The sequence below is a fragment of the Pseudovirgaria hyperparasitica genome, assembly GCF_010093815.1.
Source record: "Pseudovirgaria hyperparasitica strain CBS 121739 unplaced genomic scaffold EJ05scaffold_4, whole genome shotgun sequence".
Classification (NCBI taxonomy): domain Eukaryota; kingdom Fungi; phylum Ascomycota; class Dothideomycetes; order Acrospermales; family Acrospermaceae; genus Pseudovirgaria; species Pseudovirgaria hyperparasitica.
The window spans coordinates 113,285-141,166 of record NW_022985552.1 but is presented as its reverse complement, the minus strand read 5'-3'; the positions used below and the strand labels follow the sequence as shown (position 1 = coordinate 141,166).

At 49.9% G+C, this 27,882-nt stretch overlaps 10 protein-coding genes across 10 annotated transcripts; 5 read left to right on the top strand and 5 right to left on the bottom strand.

The window, feature by feature from the left end:
* Nucleotides 1-38: 38 nt before the first annotated feature.
* On the bottom strand, nt 39-4,008 carry EJ05DRAFT_474016 (S-adenosyl-L-methionine-dependent methyltransferase). The gene is made up of 3 exons (XM_033743512.1): nt 3,900-4,008; nt 3,664-3,847; nt 39-3,615 (listed from the first exon to the last, which is right to left on the bottom strand). Exons 2-3 carry the CDS (start codon nt 3,742-3,744, stop codon nt 217-219), a joined length of 3,480 nt encoding a protein of 1,159 aa, XP_033602558.1. The 5' UTR covers nt 3,745-3,847; nt 3,900-4,008; the 3' UTR covers nt 39-216.
* A 1,572-nt stretch (nt 4,009-5,580) lies between these two features.
* On the top strand, nt 5,581-6,180 carry EJ05DRAFT_474015 (uncharacterized protein). The gene has a single exon (XM_033743511.1). The coding sequence runs from the start codon at nt 5,698-5,700 to the stop codon at nt 6,028-6,030; it is 333 nt and encodes a 110-aa protein (XP_033602557.1). The 5' UTR covers nt 5,581-5,697; the 3' UTR covers nt 6,031-6,180.
* On the bottom strand, nt 6,157-7,399 carry EJ05DRAFT_272874 (uncharacterized protein). Its single transcript, XM_033740370.1, has 2 exons — nt 6,971-7,399; nt 6,157-6,910 (listed from the first exon to the last, which is right to left on the bottom strand). The coding sequence occupies exons 1-2, from the start codon at nt 7,369-7,371 to the stop codon at nt 6,283-6,285; spliced, it is 1,029 nt and encodes a 342-aa protein (XP_033602556.1). The 5' UTR covers nt 7,372-7,399; the 3' UTR covers nt 6,157-6,282.
* A 573-nt stretch (nt 7,400-7,972) lies between these two features.
* EJ05DRAFT_498076 (uncharacterized protein) lies at nt 7,973-12,414 on the bottom strand (the record flags this gene model as incomplete). The annotated part of the gene is made up of 3 exons (XM_033746631.1): nt 7,973-8,815; nt 8,864-10,899; nt 10,947-12,414. 3 exons carry the CDS (start codon nt 12,412-12,414, stop codon nt 7,973-7,975), a joined length of 4,347 nt encoding a protein of 1,448 aa, XP_033602555.1.
* A 785-nt stretch (nt 12,415-13,199) lies between these two features.
* On the top strand, nt 13,200-13,853 carry EJ05DRAFT_483887 (pre-mRNA branch site protein p14; the record flags this gene model as incomplete). The annotated part of the gene is made up of 5 exons (XM_033745293.1): nt 13,200-13,237; nt 13,332-13,355; nt 13,423-13,479; nt 13,548-13,675; nt 13,753-13,853. The coding sequence occupies 5 exons, from the start codon at nt 13,200-13,202 to the stop codon at nt 13,851-13,853; spliced, it is 348 nt and encodes a 115-aa protein (XP_033602554.1).
* Nucleotides 13,854-14,357: 504 nt separating this feature from the next.
* On the bottom strand, nt 14,358-18,068 carry EJ05DRAFT_492029 (uncharacterized protein; the record flags this gene model as incomplete). The annotated part of the gene is made up of 6 exons (XM_033746018.1): nt 14,358-14,613; nt 14,663-15,449; nt 16,131-16,368; nt 16,415-17,209; nt 17,258-17,933; nt 17,986-18,068. 6 exons carry the CDS (start codon nt 18,066-18,068, stop codon nt 14,358-14,360), a joined length of 2,835 nt encoding a protein of 944 aa, XP_033602553.1.
* Nucleotides 18,069-18,974: 906 nt separating this feature from the next.
* EJ05DRAFT_429984 (NAF1-domain-containing protein) lies at nt 18,975-19,496 on the top strand (the record flags this gene model as incomplete). Its single annotated transcript, XM_033741542.1, has 1 exon — nt 18,975-19,496. A coding segment is annotated over one exon (522 nt), but the record flags the coding sequence as incomplete, so codon positions are not given.
* Nucleotides 19,497-20,968: 1,472 nt separating this feature from the next.
* On the bottom strand, nt 20,969-21,661 carry EJ05DRAFT_436535 (yippee-domain-containing protein; the record flags this gene model as incomplete). Its single annotated transcript, XM_033741751.1, has 2 exons — nt 20,969-21,362; nt 21,402-21,661. The coding sequence occupies 2 exons, from the start codon at nt 21,659-21,661 to the stop codon at nt 20,969-20,971; spliced, it is 654 nt and encodes a 217-aa protein (XP_033602551.1).
* Nucleotides 21,662-23,437: 1,776 nt separating this feature from the next.
* Nucleotides 23,438-25,847, top strand: EJ05DRAFT_498070 (uncharacterized protein; the record flags this gene model as incomplete). The annotated part of the gene is made up of 7 exons (XM_033746630.1): nt 23,438-23,895; nt 23,950-24,194; nt 24,248-24,283; nt 24,333-24,955; nt 25,016-25,067; nt 25,117-25,450; nt 25,538-25,847. 7 exons carry the CDS (start codon nt 23,438-23,440, stop codon nt 25,845-25,847), a joined length of 2,058 nt encoding a protein of 685 aa, XP_033602550.1.
* A 293-nt stretch (nt 25,848-26,140) lies between these two features.
* On the top strand, nt 26,141-27,807 carry EJ05DRAFT_272681 (DUF1917-domain-containing protein). The gene is made up of 3 exons (XM_033740369.1): nt 26,141-26,278; nt 26,431-27,086; nt 27,138-27,807. The coding sequence occupies exons 1-3, from the start codon at nt 26,212-26,214 to the stop codon at nt 27,552-27,554; spliced, it is 1,140 nt and encodes a 379-aa protein (XP_033602549.1). The 5' UTR covers nt 26,141-26,211; the 3' UTR covers nt 27,555-27,807.
* The last annotated feature ends 75 nt before the right edge of the window (nt 27,808-27,882 follow it).

Below are 27,882 nucleotides of genomic sequence, written 5' to 3'. Positions count from 1 at the left end.
TAATGCACAGCCATCTACGTATGACTTACACCACCCAACAAATGCATTACTATCTGAACTGCTAATACGAATATGCGAGCGAATTTGATGACGCTAGGAGAAGTCTGATATATGCTCGAATACAACAGGTGTATATATGCAGCGATGCAACTGTGAAAGCGAAACACGCAAAGCTGGTACCTTGACTTACTGCGACCGCAACTACTGCACTGTCACTTATCCCTCCCGCCGTACCTTCTTTCTCTCTCTCTCACTGTGCTGTATTATCTCCACATGTGATAATCTCCTTCTGCCTACCGCTGAGGGGAGTACGTTTCCGGGCAAATACGAGCCCATGAACAACTCTGTGGCGCGGCTGTCAAATCCTTCATCCTGCGCGATAGAAGTCGAGTCCAGTCTATCCAACATATTCACAAGGACACGCTTTGGAGATGATGTCCGGGTTGAGTGTGCGTTTTGGTTGGTCTCTTTTCCCGGACTGATTGTTGAGGCTGACGGCGTTTCAGAAATTGCTCGAAGGTTCACAGTAGGTACAGTCTCTCGTTCTATGACCAAGCTGTAGCTCGACGTCTTTTTGGTCGATATTGCGTTGGACTCCGTGACCCTAGTCCTTGTGACTGTGGTCTCGGTCGACATCGTCACTTTCGATCCGTGCTGTAAGCGTGAAAGGGGCACCGGAAAGTCTGGTCCATTGGCAGCGTATGCTTCGCGGAATGTCAATCCTATGGCCACAGAGACACCTCTAGCGACTCCATTGCCTATTATCTTGTATTGCATGGCCGGACGTCCTATGATTACCTCGTTCGCCGGAATTCCCTGCGCAATCTTCGCTTCCTCGACAGTCAGAAGCCGGTGTTGGTCCCAGTGAAGCGAAGCGCCACCATGAGCATCGTCGCAAGCTTGTCTAGTCATGACGGTCGAGAAAAGTTTGTCAGGGTTGACTCGTGCGAATGCTTTCGAGTTTTCAGCCTGCCTACGAAGGGTGGAATTTTTTATTATATTAATCTGTGGTTCGGGAATAAGGCCAAGTTTCATTGCACTGGCGAGGCAGGAGCCAAACGGCGTGGTTGGTATCATCGATATCTGCACCCTCTTCAAGAGCTTCAGTTGCGTCACGAGTCGGTGGTCAGGGTGGGACATGCAGAACCCAATTCTTCCGTTGCCAATGTCCGGCAAATGCCTCGTTGCCTCCTTCGCGGACGTGAATTTGAAGGGGGTGGGCTCCCATCGTCTGGCACAAAACTTCTGGCCATTCGCGTAGACTCCGAGTCCTACGTTCCTTTGTCCTCGGTAGTGTGAGTGGGTGAGTTGGGGGACGCGCGGCAAGGTTAGACCAGGAGCAGCAAAGGTGATGAACAAACGTGAGCGCGATTGTGGATCACCGCAAGACCACGCGTCTAGGATATAGCATTGTACTTGATAGCCTAGTGCAACAACCGAGAAGAACAGTTGACTGAAGATACTGGGAACCTTGAGATCTTTACTCGTGCTGGCCATGGGTACCACATTCTCCAAAACTCCATATCTCGGTCGATATAAGTCGATGTATGATAAGACGCTTGCAACGAGTGATGCATTCTGCTTGGAAGAGGGGCTGTGCTTGTTCAATTGAGCTGTAGAAAACCCAACACAAGGGCTGCCGGCGCAGAAAAAATCTATGTCGCCGATTTTTGCAATGAGTCTCGATTTCCGCCCTTTACCAGCAAGTGCATCGGCTAGATACGTGTTGACAGATCCGAGATATAGTTGGATTTCATCTTCAAGAGTGAGGTTGGCGAGGTAGGTATGCAACGCTTTCGTTTCGTAGTCGATAGCGTAGCGTGTATGAGTTGCGCCTCCTTCTTCAAGCCCTCGGTCAAATGAGCCTCCGCCGCAAAAAAGACTTATCCCAGGCAAACTCTGACTTCCGATACTACCAAACTCGGGACCTTCCTTGTAATTATATGGAGATGTCTCTGAAGCGACGTAGAAGCAGTCGCCAACACCATTTCTATCGTATGGGGTCGGGATTTCGGAAGCATTTATAGTCTCTAAAGGAAACTTGCGAACGTGGCAGCGCCGTATAATATCCTCTGCTTTGACATTCAAAAGCTCTTTAGAAACCACGACCTCATTTGCCTGGATTGGAAACGACCGTGCCCGCTCGCCTGGAACAGACACTTCTTGCCTGCGAAGAAATCTGCGAACTAGGACCATTTCTGTTTCATCATCGAAAGATTCGATTGCCACAGGCTCAAGTCGAGATTCTTGATTCTCTAGCGGTTCTTGGCTCTCGCGATTCGAGTCACTGTTACACGCGACAAGGACGGTGTCTCCTAGGCAGTACTCTGAGGTGATTTTGGTATAGACTGATAAACGTTCCTTTTCTTTCCGGCACTGGCAAATACGATCCGAGTTTTTGAATGACACAAATGCTTCATTATGAATATCGAATTTCTGTCGTATAAAGTAGCGCTTTGTTTGTACACTTTTAGGGTGCCATAAGACATCAATTTTGCAAGTGACCTCCTCAGCGTAGAAGGGTGCCTCGTTACAGTTGCAGTCTGTAGAGAAGAAAAGCTCATTCTTGATAGGATAGTCGACAAAGAGGATGTCGACGGGATGGTAAATCCAGATAACGTCAAGCACTAATCTGCGACGAACGGTCCGAATGTTTTGCACAAAAGCGAACCAGGTTGCTGTAGATCGATCCCATCTCCCGCCGCCATCTTGGTGTGTACCGACCACATCACCTACTCGGATCTGCTCTTTCTCAATCGTCACACCCGTAGGTGTCTCTCTAGCATACTTTCCGCTATCATTTGCAAATCCCAACTGTTTAGCTCGCAACATTTTAGAGTTCAACACGTCCGGGACTGCTTCAGTTGGTTGGAGAAACTCAGCGAAATATGCGTTTTTGAAGCACCGATATGCAAAGGGGGTTACTTTGGTGTGCTCCGGGCGAGCTGAAGGTACAATGTTCGACTCTATAGCCGAAAGTCGCTCCGGCAGGATTTCAGTCCACAATCTCTTGTTAGCATTCTCCGGCTCAATATCGACTGCTTCATTCCATAGCCAGTCAGAGTATGCATTAATTGGAATCCGGTAATCGGTCTTCCCATACTCTGAGAGCCATGCTCGAAACTGCGGAATTTCACCATGCTGAGAGACCATCCAGTCATAAAACTCTCGTCTGAAGTGCATAAGGCTCACGTCCTCATACTCGTGACTCTCCAGATAATCAATAACGTGCTTACCCAGGTTTGCAATCCAGAGAAAGGTTTCATGATAGAATCGGTATTCTGGTGAGGGTATCTGCAAACGGTACCAAACGTTACACGCCTTCGCTTGAATAGTTTGTATGTAGACGGAATCATCCACGGAATGTCTCGTTAGGTCGCCGTAGCCCTCAACAGCTCGAATGCTGAACGAGACGCCTTTGACGTATCGTCGTTCTTTACCACACGAGATCACTCCATCGAACAGTAGTTCATTGACCCCATCCTTAACTCGCAAAATATGCAAAGGCTCAAGTTCAGCCGGGTGAATGGCACTGTGATCTGGGCGGTATATGGAGAATTCTGTAAGCTCAAGTGTTGTGTGATCAGTCAAAGAGGCCAGACCTCCGCGATCGTGCTGATTCTCGCATTAGCACCTGTACATGTATGGAATGCACATGCTTACGCAAAGTTCAGTCAATGCAGTCGCTTCCTTCGAAACTGGCAAAGGTGGTGTCCACCCCCGATACTTCGATTTCGGGCACATGAGAGTACCAGAATTGACAAATTTGAGAACGGATCGGCTCTCCTGAATATTCGGATAGATTGACTCGACTGAAGGCTGACTATCTGGTATGCAGTCGAAAAGCCTACTCTCGTTTTCGTTAATATTTTGGACCGTTGCTGCAGGTGCAGACGTGCCAGATCTAGAAGAGTCGCGACCCGCGACGTCAAAGTGTCCTCCATCTGTAGAAGTTTCGTTTGACAAAGGCTTATGTTTGCTCTTTGTCTGATGCACTGCAAACATAAGCTCTTTATTGCTGGAAGAAGCGGTGAAGGACATGCTCCATTCCATTCAGTTTCAAATACCACGTCCAGCTGTGAGTTCTCGGAAATGCCATCTATGAAAATGTCCTGTTATACAGAGGCAGGAAGTTGTAAGGATGAATGTCACTGGCGCGTTCCAAGTTGATATGGCGCGCGCTCAGCAAGGTTGTTTACCCCAAGGTTGCCGCAAGCGACTGCGCTAGACTCTGTTCAGTCGATACGTGATCCGGATTGCCTATATAATTAGTTCACTTCACTTTATAGGTGCCGTTTGTAGCTATGAGCGCATTTACTGACACATTTGTATGATATTTTCTACATTACGTTCCCTGATCTTTGTACATGTGCTGGGGCCATAATTCACAAGTAAACACAAACTAAAGCGAGATACTGAGGTTAGAAAGACACATGTGTCCTTCATACTGGTCTATATCATGTCCCACAAAGCATAGTGGCTAGCTAAAAGATCTTCAGAGGCCATAGCTGATTGGCAACGATCGTGATGTAGAACCATGTGGCCCAGTTACAAGATAAGAATATCTTATGCAACGTCCTGAACAGCAAGTATCTCTCAGTAAATCAAGTATCATGATACCTGGGTGACCAGTCACAATACCTAGACTAGGAAGTCTCTCAATACAAAGCCTGCGCAGCTTCTCCGACTGCTTGAAAGAACGAGATATCATCGTCCTCAAATCAACCTTCCACCAATAACCAAATAACAGAATCCCAGACCACCCAGTACCCGCAGAGCAAAATGTGCGGACAGGAGGTCTATGTTTTCACAGAGTGCGAACACCGTTTGGCGGCTGACCATATCGATTATTGTGACCCCGTTCGCAACGGTCCTGAACCACAATGTGACACTCTTCAGGAGCAAGTCATACCGATGGGAGAGAAATGCCACGACTGTCTGGAGCAAGCTCAACAACAAGCACAACGGCAGCAACAAGCTGATGAGGAGGCTGAGTTCGAGCGGATGCTGGCAGAGTCAAACAGAACATTCGAAGAAGAACGGACTCGAGATATTCGTCCATCAGAACAAGAAGAAGTAGACTTGGAGCGCGCGCTGAGAGAGTCCGCCGAGATCGTACCACCACAACATAGCGAGTGGAAAGATGACGAAGACGAAATAGCAAGGGCTCTCGCTGCATCCCAAGAGACCGTGCAACCGACACATCACGACTGGATGGATGATGTAACAGAATTGGCAGCTGCTATGGAGGCATCAAAGCTGGATCATGAAGAGGCGTCGAATAAGCCAAAGAACTTTCTGCGCCAGAAGCTTCGCTACACGTGCAACCATGAACTTGACGCCGGCTTGACCGACATCGAATTTGACCCAATGAGCCCAGGTTTGCCATACATCCAGATTGATGAGCGAGGCTTGTGTCCGAGTTGTGGCGGCTCTTCTTCACATGCAGCAATTGGTCGTACTGGTGCAGTCCCGAATCTTCTGCTGGGTGATGCTGAGTCAGCCGCAGCGCCAGCCTCATTCACTCCTCAAAGTGTTGATCAAGCTTTTAGTGGCTTCGACGATGGCAACCTGGTTGACCTTGATCCACAGGGCCGGGGTAAAGGGAAGCGCCCAGTCACTCCACCACCAGCTTGGACCCCGGCCGACGAGTATAAAGGTGCACGCCCAGATGACCCATACGCTGTTGCTTCACTTATGCCAGCCGGCCCTGGGCTCACTCAAGACTCTACTCATCCGTCACCCAGCGCCTTGCGTCAACAGCGTCTCAATGCCTTCCAGCCTCATCAGGCTACTCCTACCATATCAAGTCAGCCTGATCAAGGCGAGATATCCGACGCTGATTCTGAGACTCTTGAGATGCCGCCTTACGCGACGGTCGACAATCTTGCCCTAGAGCATCTCATTGGCGAGCAACGTGAGCAAGCAGAGAGGGCCGAACGCAACAAGGTTGAGAGACTTAGATTGGAGGGAGCGTTGGCACGACAGGATGCCGGCGATTTCAGTGATCCAGTGCCTAAACAAGATTGACGCTCGGCGTGGTATTGGGTCGTCGCTATATGTAGTGCTGCGGCAAGGCATTTCGGGCGTAGCTATGTACCGGCAGCGTTGATGAATGCGTATTAAACAGTAGCAGCTCGACCTGTTAGCCCATGAAGTAGTGCAATCTTCACGTACTGAGCATGAAAAGTAACTTTTTGCTTCTGTGTTTGTTGACCTATGAGCGCTTCCCGATATGTCTCTCCCTCTTTTCAGCATGTATCAACCCAAACAGGAATGCCTCTATTTTTTTTTGTCCTGAGCCGCTTTCATCGCAGCCCTTGCGCTGCGACTGCCACCCATTTTTGGACCTTTCACCTCCTTCTCCAATTTTGGACCTCTTCCAACTGGTGGAGGTGGTGGCTTCTTGTCCTTGCGAGTTTGAAGTGCGTCCATGAATTCACGTTGAAATTGTGCAGCTATGCGCTCGTCTGCCGCCCCGTCCGCGTCGTCTGCATTGTCTCTTGCCGATATAGCGCCTTCGTCGTACATTTGTATACGCGATTCATGTAAGACCTGGTCTACTAATGCATCGCGTGCAATGTCGGTGGATGTACGCCGTGCGTGCTTTGGACGGAAAGGCTTGCCGGTCCTCGGGTTGATCCTTGGGGGTTTGGAAATAGGGGGCGGTTGGACTGGGGTATCTGGAGCTTGTAAACGTCTACGTAGCTCTTCCGTACGTTCGATATTGGCCTGTGTGCTGCGGGGACCTAGATCGACTTCTTGAAGTTTCCCAATGCCGGCTGCTTGTCGTTCTTTGACTGGAGCGTGGACCGCAGGATGATGATCATCAGCATGTCTTGTACTCTCACATCCCGAAGATTGCGATATGTGTTGCAGCTCAGCCATTTTGGAGTCTATATAAGCCACCCTTACGTCGTCAGTCGCTGTCAATGGTAGAGACGCGCACATGATAGAAAGCACCACTCACATGTGCAGGTCAAGAGAGTCCACTATCTGTCCCGTCTGTGGTGCAAAGCGCGCTGAGGCAGAGTCAAGCACGCCTTTCACATTGTCGAGCATCTCAGTGGAGGAGGCAGAAACCTCGGGCTGTGATGTATGTTCTGATACAGTATTCTTCGCAGCATTGGAAAACTCAACGCCAGCACGCCGCGCCTTCGTGTTCCTCCTAAGACGGATGACCTCTGCCATTGATAGTTTTGTGTCTGACTCTTGATCTTGTACTGTACGGCTCGGGGATGAGGGGGCGGATAAGACATTCGCGACCGGGTGTGTATCGACGTCGTGTCCTACATGGCGTTTATGTATGAGTTTTCGTCGCTTTGAGACCCGAAAGACAGGCTCATCTCCAGAGTTCTTAGAATCGTTCATGGTGCTTAAAGGCTCTGGGCGTTGTACGGAAGCAAGTGAGCAGAAAGCGGTTGAAGCTTGGAGGCTGGATATATGTGGAACGTGCACTAGCTCATTGGACCAATCAAAACATCGGAACAAGCGGCTGTGTTGTGTGAGATATAGTGAGTGAGCTAGCTACCAGCTGTTGTACGGGACTAATTGACGAAGATCATTTAGTGATAGTGTGTGTATATAAACATGACATCCCATCATGTTATATAGGCAATATAACAAAAAATCATGTTTCTGCGCTGACTGGAAGAAACTGCCACTACAGATTCGATCTGGAGGACGATCCAATGTGTGCTCCTCTGTTTAGAGAAGTAAATAACAACCAACCGATACTGTCGCAACTGCACCAGTATCCTCAACGATATTAATGGGTATTGTAAACCTTCATACACAGATAGCCATCTGCAACGCCAGACCCAAGTCATAGAAGCACGTCAAATATCAATGAGGCCAACCGGTAAAGAACGCCGCCAACCAGAGTGCTTCTGCATCACAAATCAGGTTAACTACGCCGCAGCGTATGGAACAAAGGAAATAAAAATCGTTGTGTAAAGACTTGACATCCTCCTTAGACCGAGGGTTTGCTCCCCCGTCGTCTACGCAAACCCCACTCTGATTCTTGCAGCTCCCTCGCTAGTTTCAGACTCTGCTCCTCTGAAAGCTCTGCTTCTGTTTTTGGAGTCTCACGCTCGTGTTGAATGGGGCTTCTGTGCTGGATGAACGGTTTGACGTCTTTCTTCGAAGCGCTGCCACTCTTTCTTTTCATCGACGAAACACTTGATCCATTGGGAGGCGATTGCGCCATAGCGCTCGATGCAGGCTGCGGAGTTTGCAGTGAGTAATACGGATGGTTGGCAGTTTGTGTTAACCCGTTGACATGGCACCGAGGGGATGAATTGACCAAGTCTGACAATGGTGAGGATATCGGAGGCGCTTCATGTTCCTGCTTTGGAGTTCGTGGCGGATTGAATGCAGTTGCCGCCAGACTCGGATCGATCGCTGAATCTACCACAGAATCCTGTGTATGAGCTTCAGGCTGCCCGGCGCCATTATGATCTTCAATTGAAGAGACGACAAAGTCTTCATAGTTTCGGTCGAATTCATTATGCTCCTCGTCTTCGTAGTCCATGCTCTGGTCGTATTGCGACTCGCCCATGGACTGCCCATAGACTATGCCATTAGGCGTCTGGGACGAGTAAGCTGTATCAATTCCGTTGACCATCTTTACATCTTCGGGTGATGACTCTCCAACACTTGTAGAGGTAAATCCAGCCTCTTGCTTTTCGCGCTGCGATCGCTCAACTATCTCCATATATCGTCGTTTCTTGTGGCTAGTCGTACCCCTCGGTATCTTAGCTTCTTGGGCCTTGACTGGATCGATAGCACCGTTCTCATCGTGGATACACCGACGCTGGGTCAAATCAGTCTATGCTGGAGTACCAGGTAATACAGTACCTACTTTACTGCGGCGACACTCCACGCATGCTTTGTTCCGACCTTTCTTGCCATCAACAGACTCCGATGGTAGACCCACCAGACTACTGCTTCCACTCATGGAAAGGGCTTGCTGGGCTGACCGCATTAGATTGCTCCCAGTAAAAGGTGTCCCTAGGCCATGCGGACGGGATTTTACAGACTCCGGGCTCGTGGCAACGATAGCCGCCACGGGTGTTGCGAAGGCTTGTACAGGCTCTACAATGCGCGAGCTCGACGGTGAACCATCACCACCGTTGACTACATCGTCCTTATGTTTACAGCGGATTCGTCGTTTCCTACAAGCATCACAAGCGATACGCTTCGGTCCGAGCTGCGATGTCTTCGGGGTACTAAGATGCTTAGGCAGATCTGACATGTTCGGTGGAATTATGTAGGTGCCACTGGAAGCTGGAGGTAGACCGACTTGCTGTCGCTCAGAGAGGAACCCAGCGGGCCGATTCGAGTCACCACTTTTGCGTTCTGGCTGTTTACGGGATATGCCTAGCTTCTTCTCTGTCTTGAATTCACCTGCTTCTGGTAGCATTGTGTCGGGATGGGCCCATTCGGGTAAGTCTTCGTTGCCACGTTTCCAAGCCGTCCAGGCCGCAAACGTCTTTATGATCTCGAGAGGATCACCACGGCCCTTAGGTATAGATTTTGAAACTGCATTTCGGGTTTCCATAGTTATATTCTCAACCTTACCTAAAGATATCATGACGTTGCGGTGCACGAATCGGACCAGTGACGGAAGGCTGTTTATTTCTTGCTTTGAGTAGTACCGTGCATTATAATTTTCTGGACCAGCTACGGAATTGTGTCCGAAGTTGTTAGTCTGTAGGTGTATTGGGACATCTCGGTGGAATTGATTGCGATCATAGAATAATTGTGCGACAGTCTGCGGTAGAGGATCTTCCTCCAGGTACTTGAGTACGGAGTACCACATCACCTTCTGAAAGTGTGGATATCTGAATTTGCGAGCGACTTTGGTTGCTTTTTCGATTTCGGCAACCTTAATCTGCATGTCAAAATGCATCCTAGTCAGGAAGTTTCCACCGATGACCAAGCTATTTTCTGGAGTCCAGACGGCATGAATCCAACCAGAAGGTATGAGCATCGTGTCGCCCTCGGAAAGATCTACTCGATAACACTCTTTGGTCTGACCACCAAGGAATGTCCAGTTTTGCGCCGGTGACAAACACCATTCCTCATACTTTTTTAGATGTTTTGGCTTCGGAGGAATGAAAAAAAATGTTTTCTTGCCCTTGATGATATGGTAAAATACTGATGAGCCTCCGAAGTCGATATGAAAATCAGTGTAACAGTCGGCGACTGACATAAGGCAGTAGAATTGAACCTTTGGGACTAGACCTTTATCGATTTCCTCTTGTGGCCAGACAGCATCCTGGAGGTCCATTTCTCGTACGACCCTCGGACGACGAATGAGTCGACCCAATTTGCTTTGAGATACCTCGAGGCTGATCACGTTGCGAATGATTTTCTCTTCGCTGGTATCCTCGTAGTAGTCCGCCCAACGGCCCATGTCCCATTTTCTGCCCGAGCCCTCTTGAGATTTCACCTCGATAACCTCAACGGGTTCTCGAGGGCCATAGAGTTCGGCTACGCGACGTACTGTAAGACCTTGGGGCATCACCATGTCCAGCTTATCCTGGCCGTCATCAGGGTAGTTTTCGTATTCATAGTCATCTAGTTGGAACGTGCTAGGATCGGTAGAAGATTCCTGGTCATCAATTGCGCGAGATTCGCCGAGCACACCGGGGCGCGGATTCCATTCTGCCGGTATGACTATGGGTTCTGTGAAACAGCCACTCTTCTCGAAGTAGTCCAATGTTAAGAGTTCAGGGCGCATGCGGGGGAATGTTTCAGAATCGAAATCGAAATTGCCATCCTTGATATGTTGAATGTAGTGATGTTCGGGGGTGTCATCTGGTGTTCTTATGACACCCTGATTCAGGCCTGCGTAGTCAACGTTTGGATGAGCGCGTTTGGATTTACGTAGTACTTTCGTCCATCAGCTCTCGAACGGTCAGCTAGGAATGAGTACTTACGAGTTGTTGGTCCATATTTGGGTTTACATGACCGACAGAAGAACTTGTCCACCCTCTGAACATCACGATCGCTCCGGAAGCCAGCGCAAGCGAAGTGATACCATTGCTGACATCCAGAACACTCTATCCAATTTTTCAACTCGCCGTTCATAGAGCTTGAGAAACTGCAAGTCGGGCAGATAGTCACCGGCTCAGTCTCATGGGTTGGCACCTGTATGGCCGTGTTGTCCAGCATAGCCTCCCTTATAAGCATCGCATTATCAGGTGGGACGGAAATTCCACGCGTTAATGAAGGGCCGCCGTGTATCTGTGTAACGATCTGTAGTTGTGCACTTGCCTCAGATTTCCGCCGGTCGTGCCGTATGCTTTTCATGTCATCAGAAGAGTGGCTATCCGCAGACTGTTTGTCATGCTGTTGTCCATGGTAGGAGTTGTCATGTCCAAGGCTCTTGGGCGACTGCAATTGGTCTGGTATAGGATCTTCGTGTTGTGCATTCGGGCTTTCGAGCGGCCGCCCTGGAATATCTTGATCGTCTACGTCCTTCGCAAGCTCTGTTTTCTGGGCGTCCCGCTCTGGATTATGGACCTCCACAGCTACTTCCACTTTCTTTTCAGTCTCATCGAGTATGCTAGTAGAATAGACATCTTCCGGTGGTGTCTGCGTTTGTATAGCGTCGTGGGAGGAATCTTTTTCGCTCGGAGGTGAGTCATGAACGACATCTTCGCTTGGACGAGTAACGACGATGCTCCTGTGAGCATTTTGGTCAAATGAATTCTTCCTGAAGCATGCCGTCTGTGTGAAGAAGACGAGGAGCTCCGCGTCCTGTTGCCTTTCACGCTCTTCCGCCTCGCTGAGCCTTCTGGGTTCCCTATGCATACGCATGCCGTTGTTGACCATTTGCTCCACATTGTAGGCCACCGGGGGAGTCACATAGCTTGTGGCAGGACGTGAGGCACGACTTGCGTGTACTGCTGATTTGAGCATCTCTGAACGGGCTCTCTTCGCAGGTCGCTCTTCACCGTCTCCTGTGCGCCGCTTTACACTCCGAGGCTGCTGCGGTACGAAGACATGCTGCGCGTGGGTATAAGTTGGTGATTGCGTTGGAGGGCCAACTTCAAGCAGTGGACTCGCGCTCGCGCCCGCGGACGACGCGGCATTCGCAAGTGCATCAATTGGAGATACTGGCACTTGAGACCTACTAGGGCCACTTTTTGTATCTGTCCTTCTCACAGATGCGTCATTCTGCGCCACTTCAAGATGATTGTATGTCCCTTGTAGGCCAAAGCTTGTGAGCTTTCGCCCCGTCAGATTTGTATATCGGTCCACGGGTGGCTGGTTTGAGCGGTCGAAGTCGAGGACATCTTCGGGATTAAGAGGCTCGTAAGAATCACGCGGAGGCGATGGTGTCCGAGCCTGTATTCGTGGAGGTGGAGGGAACGGTCCTCTCTTGAAGCTATTCGGAGGCATTGTCTTGGACGAGGTTGGCGGGAGCGAGGGTGCTAACGAGCCGACACCAAGGACTGAAGCGCTGCAAAGCTAGGTGAGCGCATATCCTGGCAACTCTTGCTATGCGAGTCTCTTAATTTGACTTTATGTGAAGAGGTCTGCGGGAGTTGTTCCAAGTGTGGCAGACGTTCGGATGTTTGCGCAGGTGCTTCGCGGGATGTGACAAGCGGGGGACGTTTGAACACTCCGAAAAGAGAGCAGGAGGACAGCTCGGAAGTACGAAGCAGATTGATGAGCGAGTGTTATCTAGCTTTTCGCCGTGAGAGCAGATGTCAGACGTGGAATTGGTAGGAGGAGGCGGTCGAAGTGTGTGGTGGAGGTTGGAGGTAATGCTGCGGTGTTGCGGAAGAGAGAGGAAGCTGGACGTCTAAACACCAGCCCGCAACCATGGCGCACCGCTATATTACAACACTATACAGCTCTGCGTGTGATATTAGGTACGGGAATCTAGTACACAAGCACTTGGAAGTATATTTGGCTACTGGAACAGCGTTTCTGCTTCGCGGAGGCACTGCGATATGGACCTTCGTCGTCGTCCACTGCGGGCAGCGTGAACCAGACCTGGCTGGGTGAATGACCGGGCTCGAGATTCCATGGATGCTGACTAACCATTCCATACTGCCTCCTCCAGGTCTCTTGGCTTCCCCGCGAAACGACTCTCAACCGCTTTGCAACGACAACCAGTCGCGCATACTCGCCCAACCAATACTCATATACCGATACTTCGTACTTCCTTTAGCCAAGCTATGAGTCGACCTGGAAAGCTAGCCCCCGAAGTCAACAGGTACGTGGATATCAGATGGATGAACCCGGACAATCAGTCCCTACATCTATCCGACGCGCGTGCACACGACATTCGATCTAACTGTGTTCTACAGAGCTCTATTCGTCAAGAATCTCAAGTATGAACCTCCGCGACCCTTGAAAGGACTTTCAATGCCAGAGTACATCACTTACCTACCACTGTAGCTACAACGTAACCCCCGAGGACTTGTTCGACCTCTTTGGCAAGTTTGGACCTGTCCGGTGAGAATACTCCTACTTTATTCTGATGACAGCCTGTCTTCTTGAAAGAGTTTCTGACCAGTCTCCAGCCAAATACGCCAGGGAATTGCCAATAACACCAAGGGCACCGCATTTGTCGTTTACGAGGATGTCATGGATGCCAAACAGGCTTGCGACAAGCTGAATGGGTTCAATTTTCAGAATCGTTACCTTGTCGGTAAGTCTTTACACGTCAAGCGATCTTCAGGCCTCACTGCATACGAGGAAGGTACTGACACTTTTTGCGACCAACAGTCTTATATCATCAGCCAGAGAAGATGGCCAAGTCGAGTAACGACCTCGCCGAGCGTCAGCAAAATCTAGAAGCTCTCAAACGTCAACACGGTATTGATTAGCATGAGGCGAGGTCCACGGCACCACCTGTGGGCCTCACCACAAAACAACGGCTGCAACCACGAGCGAGCAAATCGAGCGAGCCAGAAGTGACGACGATTACGACTAGTGGGAAGACCTCAGCACAGAGGCTTATTGTACGGTGTACAGGCAAGGCGTTCAAAGGGAGTTCCTTTAAGGTTTCCTTCAAAGGCTTGTCCTTGAAGGTTTGAGGGAGTTGCGCATTGAGAGGTTCGCTCTTGAAAGAGCTGCATGAACGCGGGCTCGGTGGCACTATGCAAATTGTATAAAACCAAAGGCCTGTCGCATGCGCCGACTGGGGGTTGGCTATCTCTTTGCCGAAGTTCGGTCCAGTATGACCCCATATGAGTCTTTGCACTAGCTCTCGACTTCACACAACTGCAAATGGTTTGAGCCCCTTAGAGGCTTGGACAAATACAATCATTGCCATATCGCACATTAATTTATTATAACCAAACTCACAGCCCATAGTGAAGAGCACTGCCCTACCACGGATAAGTCCGTACTTTGTCTTCCTCCTCTAACTTCAGACCATCGGCGACTTGTCTTTCGTGCATCTTATCGAGATATTCCAACAGTACTTCACCGTATTGTTCCTTTCCTTTGTACCTACTCACATCATCGCCCCAACTGCGGATCGCAGATGCCAACCGGCCTGGCACGTACGGCTCCTGAGCTATAGACGTGATAGGATGAAAGTACGTCCGGATGGTGAACAGAACCCCTCCCGATCGCGGAAGGCTTGTACATGGTCAGCATAAGATATACTCACTACGTTCAGATAGCTCACCGTCTCAGACTCTGCCTCTCACTTCTAAACCAGTGATGCATAATCGGTTTATTCTTCTCCGCGCTGTACCATCCAATCCCCTCACTATCCTCACTCCCGATACTCTCACTCCACGCTAGCTTATCATCCACCTGAATGAAATAATTGTTCCGTAGCATCGGCTTCTCCGGCGTCAGCCGCCTGAAAAAACCCAGCATCCCGCGCTCCAGCTTCTCCTTAAACCCAGGCACGTCGCCCGATGTATGGATATCGCTCAGACACATGCCAAACTTATCCTCGAGCCGCCAAAACCCCGCGAGCAGAATTGCGCCCGCCCGGAGATAGTACTGACCGTCATCCGGGTTCAGAAACATAATCGCCAGGTCGTCCTGGACCCAGCGTGCGCCCATCTGCATTGGATCCTCGGCTAGCGGACGTGCGACGATATCGAAGGACTCGCCTGTAACGATATTGTCCATGCCGACATCCGTCTTACGGTACATGCTCGGATAGCGCTGTGGCAGGTAGCTGCATAGCTCCTCGAGCAGCTCGATCGCACCGTCGTACGCGTCCGGGGCGGTATGGCAGCATTTCTTGCCACGTGCGGCGATGCGCTCTGCTTTCTGTGCGTGGAACTTGATGAACTCATTGTCGAGCTCAATCCATTCGTCCCAGTGCATGCTGCGCAGGCCCATCGTTATGTAGTACTTAGGGCCATGACGGAAGGGACGGTATGATAGGGGTTTAGTGTGCGTGATTGACCAGTCGGGATAGGGGGCGGCGACCGGGCGTTTGAAGTTTGAATTGCCTTGAGAGTGGTCAGATTGAAGGGGTACTGGGTGATGGGTAACAAACCGCCTTTGTCTATGCGATGCCTCTCCAGATCAGGAGTGCCGGGGCGACTTGGCGAGTTTTGCTTGAGCTGGCGACGGATGACGGGTGCTGCAGCCCAGACGATGATTATGAGGATGAAGATGAGATATATGATTTCCCGTGGGCGGTGAGCGAGGATTTCTTGCAGTCGATAGATGACATTTCTTGAAAGTTTCGTATAACCCATGATCTATGCCCAGCTCTGTTGAGTAGGGTTTTGTGTAAAGAGAAAGAAACAGAACAGAGTAGGGAGTCTGACAGGTGACACAGCCAGAGCACGTTGACTTCAAGGCGTAAGACTATATACTGCGGGAACTTCTGGAGCATATACACTTATCACATATGAACTTCCTTGTATATGTCATTACAGCTCACAAAATAGTTGCAGTTGCTCTACATGAGCCACACCCTTTCTGTGGGTAGCTTGGCAGTAGATGGGTCCTGTCCGAAGCTTGGTGTGCCGGACCATTTTTCCCGATTGGGAGATGATAGTGCTGAGATGCTCGGGTGGAAGCTCCGCGACAGTCATTGCTGCAAACACGAGTAGCTATTATTCTTTGCTCGTGTCCTAGTTTTAGAATACCCAATAATGAAGAATGTGACGTGGTTCAGGAACCTCTTCTGCGTAGCAGGCAATAGGTACCCCATCGTCTACGTAACCGTTCCGGAACGATAGGCCAATCTGGGACATATAAAAGTCGTCCTAAGATGCCAGTGCTTGCACTGTCTAGAAAAGCCTCACACTTCAGAGCCTCCCAGGTGTCTGTCTGCTCAATATAGTTGGGCTCAAGTTCAGATGGCACGGTGCTTGGAAAGCTAGAATCTACCATGAACTTGCACTGCGCGATATCGATCTATGGCTTGTGAGCCCTGGTCACATTCAGCCTCAAGGTAACTTACGTATTTTCCTAAATCTTCTTCGTTCCTATCATTCATCCCAGACGGCACCTGCCATGTCGCAGGATAGAACCCGGAGTCCGCGTCGGTCTGGTGGAACTCCCCAGGCAAAAGACCGCTGAATTCGCTCTTCACGAACTTGGCTTTGACGCCATCTGGCATGTGGTATGACGAGGGAAATCTGTACCACTCCTTGCCTAAACAAATACTGTCGCCTGGCAGTGCCACACCAGGAGAACGCAAGGGACTGTAAACCTGGAGTGGAGCTGCGTAGCCAGTTGCCAAGCTCAGGGTTCGGAGAACACCCAGGTCCAAAGCACCTAGCATGAATATGCTGACGAGACCAAACTTCACACTTGCTGGAACTTTGCTGGCAAGGTCTCGCGGATCCGTACTACCGATGTAGGAAAGCACAATATGTAGCGACATAGCAGCATTGAGCGCCAGAGCTGGATAAACAGGATACATAAACCGTTCTTCCTTGTGTGGCTGGAGTGTAAAGATGCCGAGCCATAGGTAGAAGGGACTGACGAAGACGAACGCCCGCAGGATAGTCATGTTGGATATTTTTTGGCGCCGAGTCAGATGCTGCCATAGTAGTAACGGGCATGACAATAAAGCAAACACAAACCACACATTGAAATTGATGAGCAGGTTTCGACCATAGAAATGCCATGGTTCTGTACCATAAATATTGGGGCCTTTTTCTTGATTGGATAAGACGTTATAGTCGACGATGTTCCACGGCACAATGGTGAGTTTTCGGTAGAACCATGTATCTATAGCGACTTGGAGTGCCTACAAGAAGTCAATCGTGGCTAACCGATAATGCATATGAGCACCCACCAAAACAAGCAGCGATCGGACTGCCCCGTCAAGCAGTCGGGTGAAGACTCCAATGCCGCTGCTGCTAACGAAAGCAAGTAGGAACTCTTCTAGTATGAATGGCAGTATCAGAGCCCCTGCAAATGGCCAACCTACACAGGCTCCAACGGCGAACCACATGATACCCTGAGCTGTCCGTAGGCCATCTCTCCAGTCCATGAATGAAGACACTCCAAGCATGGTCGTGTACATAGCAAATGTGGACGGTAGATATGCAGTCGAGGAATGGAACATGCCAGGACTAGTCACGATAATTATAAGGAAAAATAGAGCGACCCTCCAATTCACCGTCTTCTGGATGACTTCGTAGAGACGCGTTTCGCAAAGCGCGCAAACGAATGCGAACACGAGGCGAAGAAAATAGAACTCGACATGCTTGGTAACAGATAGCAACTGTAAGATGCTAATGACGCTGGCATGAAGGCCCGAGTAAAACCAGCTTCGGATGGCATAGTCAGGGGAATATTCCCATGTCTGTAGGCCATAGCCGTGATTGAGATAGTGAGTAGGCTCCCAGTAATTGAAGACTTCATCACAGTCTTGAATGGGCGCAAAGAGCGCTGCTGCAGCATTTACAGCTAGGAAGATGCAGAATGCGACACCATGGTCCAGCCCTGGTGATGGTGAGCCATCAGCACTGAGGCGCGTCAGGATCGAGATGGCAAGCAGCATACATAGGGTTCACTTACTGACGGATGCCCCTGACAGCTTCAGTCACGTCCCTGTCTTTATTCACGCGAGTCGCACTTTTGATTCCTTCTTTTGGGGCCATCTTCAGGCATGACACGTGTGAGGACAAAAAGTGATTCATGTCGGCAGAACTATTAGTTGCTTGCCGTTGTTCGTAGGGCTGAGATGCTGCCAAGAAAAGCTCTGACGTCGGTACAGAAGTGCCCGACTACTTTTTTTTCGATAATTAGGCCGAATCGCAACTTATGTAGTACTCAGTCCTACTAACTTTCTCTACTATCTCACTACCAGTGATGAGTCCTGTCGTATTGCTATAGTCGCTATCACGGGCTGCAGTCTCTACCGATACCCAGCCGTGCTCAAAAGTATGGAGAATTTACAGAAAGCTTCGCCACGAGCAGAAACTCCAGACCCAGAGTACATGGATGAGGGTGATGATCTATACGACACACCTGAGCAGCCAAATGCAGACTTACTTGTTCATGTCTCATCTACAGCGCAGACTGCAATCCCTGAATTGACAACTGCGCCGACTCAACTTCCTGGGCTAGGGAGCCTTCCAGCCGCCAATACGGGAATCAAAGCGCCGATGTACATCGAACCAGAACATGTTGATAATGCTGAGCTGCCTCCAAATCAGGATGGTAATCTGTCAAGGGTCCCCGAGTCCAAAAATACACTTGATGCCGCCGTGGAAGTTACTGAGACGGGGCACGCACCCAGAGCGCTCCAGCCAGCGAGCAATCTTCCGGGACTCAGCTCATCTACCTCTCCGTCAGTATTAGACACGATGAATGTGGACAAAGAAGAGCAAAAAGGAAACACACCCACTACAAAAGAGCCAGCTGAATTGGTCGAGAAGCCTGTCATCGATGAAGAGTTTGTTCGCGCGGGCCAAGCTTTAAAGGGTGATGACAATGCAGAATGGGAGCTGGATTCTAACCCTGAGTCGTCTGGTGATTCTACTTCATCAGGCTCAAGCTCCGATTCAGACGATTCAGACGATTCCGAGGACTATCCACTATTGAGCCCTGCCGAACAAGCTCGCATACTGATGAGGGAAGAGCCGGAAGATGGAGACGCAAAACAAACCGCAATAGCTCCAAAGACGGCGAATGAGATACCAGACGAGCAATTTACGAAGCCTGACGTTACAATAACGCAAGACATGCAAATCACTGAGCTCGGTAAGGTTAGACACGTGGTGGGAAACCTCATACTCGTCGCCGGGTTCACATCAGGCGAGTATCAAGTTCTTGAGTCTGGATCGATCTTGTGTTCGCAGGATCGAACCCTCATCGGCGCAGTCAACGAGCCTATAGGGCCCGTTCAGGGTCCTTTATACTCAGTCGGCTTTCCAACTGCAGCAGATATTGTAGATGCAGGTATCAAGGAAGGGACAATTGTGTACTATGTGAACCAGTTGTCAACATACGTCTTTACAGAGCCATTGAAGGCAGTTAAGGGCACTGATGCGTCCAACGTGCACGATGAAGAGGTATTAGAAGATGAAATCGAATTCTCAGACGACGAGCAAGAGGCGGCCTATAAACGTAACATCAAACAAGCAAGACGGGTCGCAAGAGGAGACAAAGCTGGTGATAAGAATTACGGTCTATCGAACGACGACTATAGCGCCAAAGTCCCGTCAGGAACTGTTACGTCATCACTTAATTATGACGACGAAGAGGACATGTATACACCTCTCACGCGGCCGACAGACTTTAGCTCAATGGTCGGAGTACAGGCAGGAAATGTACGAGAGAATTGGAAGCCGTCTCCACAACGTAGCGATCGTGGAGGTTCGCAACGCAGCCGTGGAGATAGAGGTCGGGGAGATAGGAGTCGTGGAGACAGAGGTCGCGGTAGTAGGGGTCACGATGATAGAGGGGGTAGAAATGACCGAGGAGGCAAGCAACAGCACAAACGTAGCTCTCCAGATCGGAAGCGAGTTGACAGAAAGCATGAGCCGCACTTGCACAGCCAAAGCAAAGACATACGGAACGAGTCACGGAATGGAATCTCGCAGATCCGGACCAGCTCCCCCCAGACGCCGTCATACCCTTCTCCCCCTATACCGATTACAACAAATCAGCATTCAACATTGCAAGCATCGAGTTTTCCGAGCTTTCCGAGCTTTCCGAATTTCGCGAATTCTGGCCAATCTCCCTACCCATTCCCACCGCCTCCACCTCCAATGTTATCCTCTGGGACAGTGCCCCCTCCAGGTTCGTTCGTAAATCCTAACTTTTTCCCGAATCAGCGGCAAGCTTTCCAACGCTCAGAGCGTCCCACTCAGCAGCAACACCCGCAGCAGCAACGAGAACAACAACAACAACAACAACAACAACAACAGGAACAAAGACAGCCGCCTTTCCAGTTCCCAAACTACACACAACAATGGCAACAGCAACACCAGCAACAGCAACACCAGCAACAGCAAAGTCCCCTTCCACTTAGCCCGAATGATATCAATTTCCAAGCTCTTCTTGCCCAGCTACAGAAAAGCCAAAGTCCTCCAGCGCAACAGCACCCACGACAAGAGCACCGTCAGCCACCACAACACTTGTCGCAGAATCAGCCACATTCACAATCTCAAGGCAATGCCCAGAACCAAAGCTTAGAAGAGATATTCCGTCGGTTGCAGAGTCAGGCGAAGTAATGACCTCTTTGAACATTAAGTTGGTTCATACACCCAAGTCACCTGTCGTGGATTCATACATATGAAATGATTTTCGAGCTCGTTCAGCCAATTCAGCCACGGTAGAATGAATCGAGCGATGAGTGCAGCAGAGGCCGATGACAAAGTTGCAATGGCACGTAGCATGTCAAATTAGAATTAACGTTATGTGTTGCGGAAGGGGTATCATGCGTAATAAAAAATCGACTCCTTCACAGCGCCAATCCAGAACTCCGTATCCGAGCCACTCATCGTCAGATCCACATCTGAAGGCCATCCATGTGCCTTGTCGAGTGCGTGCCTCAGAATAAATCATCTTCGAACACATCCCGTCGCATTCCCTTGCGCGCTCTCCTCCGCCCTGCCTCCTCAGAGCTCCAAGTTCCCGCAAACAGTGCATCGCACTCATCTTCGTCGGCACTATCGAATTCGACGTCTCCACACTCTCCTGTCGCTCGACTGCGATCTTCCTTCTCTGCGGCATCCTCTCCCCAGCACACCCCCTTCACAATCCTCTTCGTCTCCAATATATACTTCCCAATCTTGTAGCGCTGGCTTTCATCCGCCGCCTCAACGTACTTCCACCCGAGGACCTGCCCACATATGGCGCATGAAATATCAGCCACCATATGGTGTCCCGTAACGAGATTGCGTGGGACAGGCTTGTGCGTGTGTGTATTAGGCAGACCAGACGTGCTTCGCAAGGGGGTTTCCCGGTACGAGTCAGGCGATGACACGAGGTACGCGCGGCCGTGACGTCCGTTGAAGCCTTTGGATATTATTGCGGAGGTCTGTACGAGATCAGACAGGCAGCGTGAACAGCGTAGGTAGGATGTGCTCGAGGAGAGACTGCTTGGAGACGAGGGCGGAGAGGTCGATGAGCTGGAAGAGGGCGATGCGCTGAGCGTCGTGGACGCTGAGGAGCGGCGGCGGCGGAAGGGAATGGAGGGGAAGAGGTAAAGTGGGAAGACGATTGGCGGGGAGGTGTATGGCATCGTTGTTCGCTGTGGTTATGCTTTCTGTGGTGTTGTTAGATATCAGTGGTTAGCATTATTGCGGGCGCAACGCGCGAAGCTTGAGGCGTACGTCGACGATCTTCACTATTGATAGAGTTGAGGCTCAGAAGGTACAGCAAGACGCGATGTCTCCCTCTCTACGACGGCCAGCCTCGAAGTGAATGAGAAGTCAAGTAGCGGTAAACAGTCAAAAGGCGGGGATGATGCGCTGGCGGGGAAGCTACACGATAATACGATCCGATAGAGACGCGGGGCCAAGGGTAGGCATAGGTATGTTGCCACACATATCACGTCGCAGGGAATATATAAGGGAGTCGTAGGACAGCTGTAGGTGAAGGGAACGTGAAAGCTTCAGCAACTCTCCTCATAATAAGACGACCAACTGCCACGTGCAATACATTATTCATTCCATCGCCATCGGGAGAGAACGGCAAACCCGGGAATCGAACTGGTGATTTGATCAGCAGCAGCATTCATCGTCACGCGGCTGGCTCCTTCCCGCTACCGGCACTAGTCTCTAAGTGCTTAGCGTGCTGACTGGACTGCCTAGCTGCCTAAGGAGCCCAACCTTGCTTCCAGCTCTCTCTTCCATCTTCCGCATTTCTCTGACTTGAATGATGTTATGCGTTCTAATTACCAGCATAATTTTACATGACCGCCGTCGCCACCATCTTGACAGTTTGTTATCCCTTGTCATGATATCCGAATCTGCTCATGATTTATCTCAGCCTCATTGGTGGCGTATGCTGTGCACTGGTCGTCGGGACTTTTGATATCTTCAATAAATATGCTCCGCTTGCATCATGAACTTCCTATTCGCCAGAAGAATGCAGATCCCGGGGTCTCTGGGGTCGCTTAAACCGTGCGTGCTCATCGTTCCAACTCCGAGTGCAAAGGCACCGCACCTCAAATAGCACCAGCCCAATGGGTATCTTACAACAACAGACCTTACAATGGCAAAGGGGCACCCACTAAAGACAAGTTGACACCGTATGTGGCGAGACTAATCCATCCATGACCATCATGCTCATTATTTATACTGGCTCGTGCTTTCTTCATGGCAGAGAAGACACATTGCTCACGGTAATTGTCTTCCGTATGGACTCTCTCCCTGTCTCTCGCACCTAGATACTTGGCATACCTGTTCCTCTATTATGGTCAGCTTCTCAATTCTCGTATCCAAGACCCTTCTGGATACCAAACAGAGATTTATCAGTGTTGGCCGCAACATCATCTCGCAACATCGCCTGGATCACGCATGCAGGGCCACGTCTTGGATGCTTCTCAGTTTCCTCTTTCATCCAGATTCCCCGTCTCTGCGTCAGGTTTGTTTCACGACCATGTGTAGGCTTGTCTAGTATCGCTAGGATAATTTTTGGACCAGCACCCTAATGCGACATCTCACAGCCAGCTTTAATTAAGCCTACATGAATATGACAGGGGCCAACAGGGCATTATCGTACAACGACAGACATGTTGACTGCAACCATCCCTTCAGTCTTCCAGGTAACCCTGCTGTAGTGGATCTTCATCCATTGGATCACTTGGCGGATCCAGCCTCTGAAATGGATTTCGATAAACTTCGAGAAGCGAGGCTGCCGTGTCTACATGTTGTGGTCCTACAAGCTTTCATCGAAGGCTTGCGTATTCCGATCTTGACGCTTTTCATGGGTCCTGGTATATAAGTCATGAGCCTCTCAACAGTCAAACTTGGTAAATCATCCACCTGTTTACCTACACGTTTGCATAATGAATATGTCAAGAGAGCATTGCATGATTCGGCTTTTCTGGGCTGCTAGTATCTTATTCCTACTTTTCCGGACCGCTTCAACGCTCACCGTTGCAAGCACTGTCCTCGTAATTGCACCAGACAACACAGTTGCAAACTCAGCAGTCTCAGGGCTGAAAGGCTATGGTATTCCCTACCGGATATACCTCACGTCAAACACATTCCCGGCCCTGAACCGCTCAGCGGATGTTGGTGACTTCGGGGCTATCGTTATGCTAGACGAGGTTCTCCCTGCTTCCAATGTCGACGAAATCCACGCATACCAGTCCGCATTTGGCGTTCGTTTCGTTCGACTGAATGCAAACCCGGGCGCGGAGTCGGGAACAGATTATGCAATTGCCGGTGCGGGCTGCTGCGATACGAATGTCGAGCAACTGATCAGCATCACAAATGCTACTGGATTCACAACGGCAGGATTAAAAGAGTCAGTCGACCATGGTACCACCAATTTTGAATTCAGGGACTGACTTTGACATAGTACAGCATCTGTCAGCTCGCAAAACCTTTATCATTACCCGGCAAAGATCACTGATCCGTCAATTGCATGGGAGTTCGCCCAATTTGGCGCAGGTGGGCCATATACATCTGCGACAGTGGCAGGAGTCATCAACAGAATTGGTACCCGACAGCAAATGCTATGGTTCTTGCCTTTCAGTACCGATTGGTCGCCAACTTCAAACTTTCTCCAGCATGTATGGATACACTGGGCAACCCGGGGTCTCTGTAAGTTGTCATGAAGCGTCTTAACCGAGAGCATGACTTATACTTCTGTGCAGATGCTGGTTTCCGCCGCCTCCAGCTCAATACTCAAGGTACGTATGTTGTTGTTCTGTCTTGCGTGAGCACTGACAGTAAAGCCAGTTGATGATGTCTTCCTTTACACTGAGCTCTTCAAGCCTAACACGTCCTCTTTCCGTGTGCGAACTGCCGATCTAGACAACCTCCGTGACTGGATCCCTGTAATGAACGCGAAACTTCCTGCAGGATCTTCTTACTTTGTTGAGCTTGGCTATAACGGTAATGGTAATATCGAGTTGAATGATGAATTTGAAGATGACGAAACTCATTATGACATCTGTCTGCCGGGACCTATCGACTACCCCGAGCAGCCAGATGAAACTGCTGGCACAATTGAATGGAAGAAGCCTCTCGGCACTGGTGTTGACTTCTGGCCGCTTCGCCCGGCCACATATGGCTATACAGAGGCATGTGTGGCATATGATGCCCTCGAAGTGTGGTTTTCCAACACAGCAAACTTGAATGCGTTTGCACATGTAAGCCATACATTCACACATCTAGATCTAACGAACGCAACATACAACGATACAGCCAAGGAGATTGCGTTCAATCGCGCGTGGTTTGCGCAGACAGGTATTGACAAGGCGGCGAGGTGGTCAGGGAAGGGACTCATCCCACCAGCGATCACAGGGCTCCGGAATGGAGATGCAATTAAGGCGTGGCTGGACAACGGCATAACAGGAGTCGTGAGTGCAAAACATGTCCCACGGCCCTTCGATCACGAGCGAGACTAAAAGTACAAAAAGGTCGGCGACAACACACGCCCTGGTTTGCTCAACTCGCAGAACGAATTTTGGCGTAAGTATTTCTAATCATTTATTCCCTGGCGTTTCTAACACACACGAAGCACTTATATCCAACGTAAATGACAATGGCTACGCCGGTCTCACCATCATGCCTCGATGGGCGACGGAGATCTTCTACAATTGCGATACTCAGGACTGTGATCTTGCTCTCTGGCAATTTGTGTCCAAACCTGACGGCACTTGGGACCAACTGATCGAGCAGACTCGCTCGACTAATGTTCGCAACCTGCTGGCCCTCCGACACGACGCATTCATGTTCCATCAAGCGAATCTCAGGCAGACAGATGTAGCGAATAGCGTTGTAAATGGAGTCAGTGCAAAGAGAAGCTTGTTGCAAATATGGGTAGAGGTTGTGTTAGGTGAGATGACGAAGCTGTAAGTTGTCCTCGACACAGTGTGAAGAACTAAGAAGAGCTCTCACTACTACTTGGACTATACAATCTCACTGACTCTGTTCTGTAGCGTCACATGGCCCATCATCAGCACCAAGCACGACGATCTAGTCCAATCTTTCCTCGATCGTATGGCGCGCGACCAATGCAACTATGGTATGACTTATAACTATGATGCGGCTGGGACATCCATCGTAAGTGTGACGGTCTCGGCGCTGGTAAGTACCTGTACGGCACGCATTCCTGTAACGTTTCCGGGTCCTGTCCAGAGCCAGGGGTCAGCAACTCCGGAACAGCTTGGAAGTGATCCGTTGACGCTGTGGGTATTGCTTGAGGGTACTGAGCAGACTTTTCAATTGGCTACCCCTGTCAAACTGTAGACGGCAGTGATGGTTGGGCGCTCGGTTAGTCGAGGTGAATGGACGAAGGCATACGATGGTAAAAGTGAATTAGGCACAGGCTGTAATATGACACCCCAATCTAGAAGTAACATGGTCACATCTGTATTGACGCCCAACTATAGCTCTTTGATAGAACTAATAATTCCCAATGACTTTATATTATCATTGATCTAGACACGCTGAGCAAACATGAAGTCACGAGACGACACGCTTTCTGCTGCGCCCTACCGCCTTGACGTGACTCCTCTGCCTTTTCGGATCAGTCGATCTTCCCATCATACACTCTTCTCACTTCTCCTGCATGAACATCTGAGCTTCTAGATCTCATGCCAATCAACTCAAGATGGCTTTTGAGGCGAATGATTTTGTAGAATGGGAGGGATATATCTCTGATGAGTCGAGCTTCTTGGGTGAGTATTTCTTTCCACGTATATTCAAAACAACTCTGTTCAGACTCAATTGCCTCTATGGATAGGGACCTTCACTCTAGCCGTCCAGCTCTGAGACCTGAAGTCTACCTCAACGAGCTGATTTATGAGTGTTGAGCTAAACTGCCCTTCAGGTGACGATGAGACTAAAGAGCGCCTTGAAGCCGAATGCGCTGCGCGAAACCCACTCAAGAGCCCGCAGTGGAAATACCGGCATCGAGATCCTAATGTCCTCGCTGCAAAAGGTAAGGCTGCAGCTGAAGAAGTTGCGCGCGAGAAGAGAGATGAGGAAATGCAGTCAACGGCAGCATCGCCCCATGTTGCTGAAACTGGTGAGAAGTCAAAGTACTTCGCGGTTGGCTCTCGGGAGCATGTCATTGATCTCACAAAGTTGCCGAAGAGAACGACACCGCAATTTCCATCGCCTTCTAGCGATACTCCCAAGCTTTTCAATAGAAGGGAGGGTGACGCTGACGCCCGGCAACTCCACGAGAGCATCGCGGAATTCACTCAGCGATTACCGGTCTCAAGTCGAATCGAAGATGTCGGACCATGGATATGGATCGAAAACCCTCATCAGCGCCGGATCGATGATCACATGGATGTGCCCAAATTCCAAGAACTCGGTCGCAAATCCTTGGCCAAGTTTACGTCTGACTGCGAAGAAATTGTAACCTCAAATCAGGGTAAAGGTCAGGCTACCATCTCACGTAAAATAGCGCCCTTGAGAGAGGAATTGCGAGATGACATTGAAAGACTCGCTAGAGAATATGGCGTATTGAGTGGAAAGGTGAGGCTACGCTGTTGACTTGGGGTTCAGAGCATATGCTAATCAGTACAGTGGATGTTGTTTCCTAACTCTGAGGACTTACCGCGCACATGGCGACTTGTCGCAGAGGGCGTGGCAGACAATCGTCTTGGATGTGCTGCGAAGGTAGGAACCATCGGACCAGACACAGATACAAATAATGGTCGACTCATTTGTGTCTACACCAAGGACTTCAACGATATGGAAGACATTCTCAAAGTCATGCATGAGCTCATTGATCTTAACCTTGTGAACTCCGATCGCGGCATCTACTACAAGATGGATGCGTATACTTACCTCGACATTGCTGGTAAGAATGAGTATGGTCTTCGTGCAAGCAAGTATGGTAGTCGAGAACTCCTCGCGACCAGTTCTCCCCAAAAGAGATCCTATCAGCAGACAAATCGACCTCGCAAGAGGCAGATGACTCTAGAAGCGTTTCAACGATAGGATGGGTTGCAGCGACGATGTAACGTTAGTTGCCTTTCTTGTCCTCTAATTTCGTTGCCGTGACGATTGTCCCATGTCAGCATTTTCTTTGTTCTAGCATTATACCCTTGAGAAGATTATCTTAGAGAGTCTAGCATACACTTGATCGACTCTTACTCATACCACAATCTCACACTCTGAAAGCCATCGATATCGCGCGAGTTTGTTGTAGTAAACCCTCATTCCACACTAACCGTGTAGTGCGAATGACGACTACCGATTTCCTCTCTGCACCTGCGTGTTCTGAATGACGCTGCGACGATCATGCTGTTATGAAGCTACGTTACTC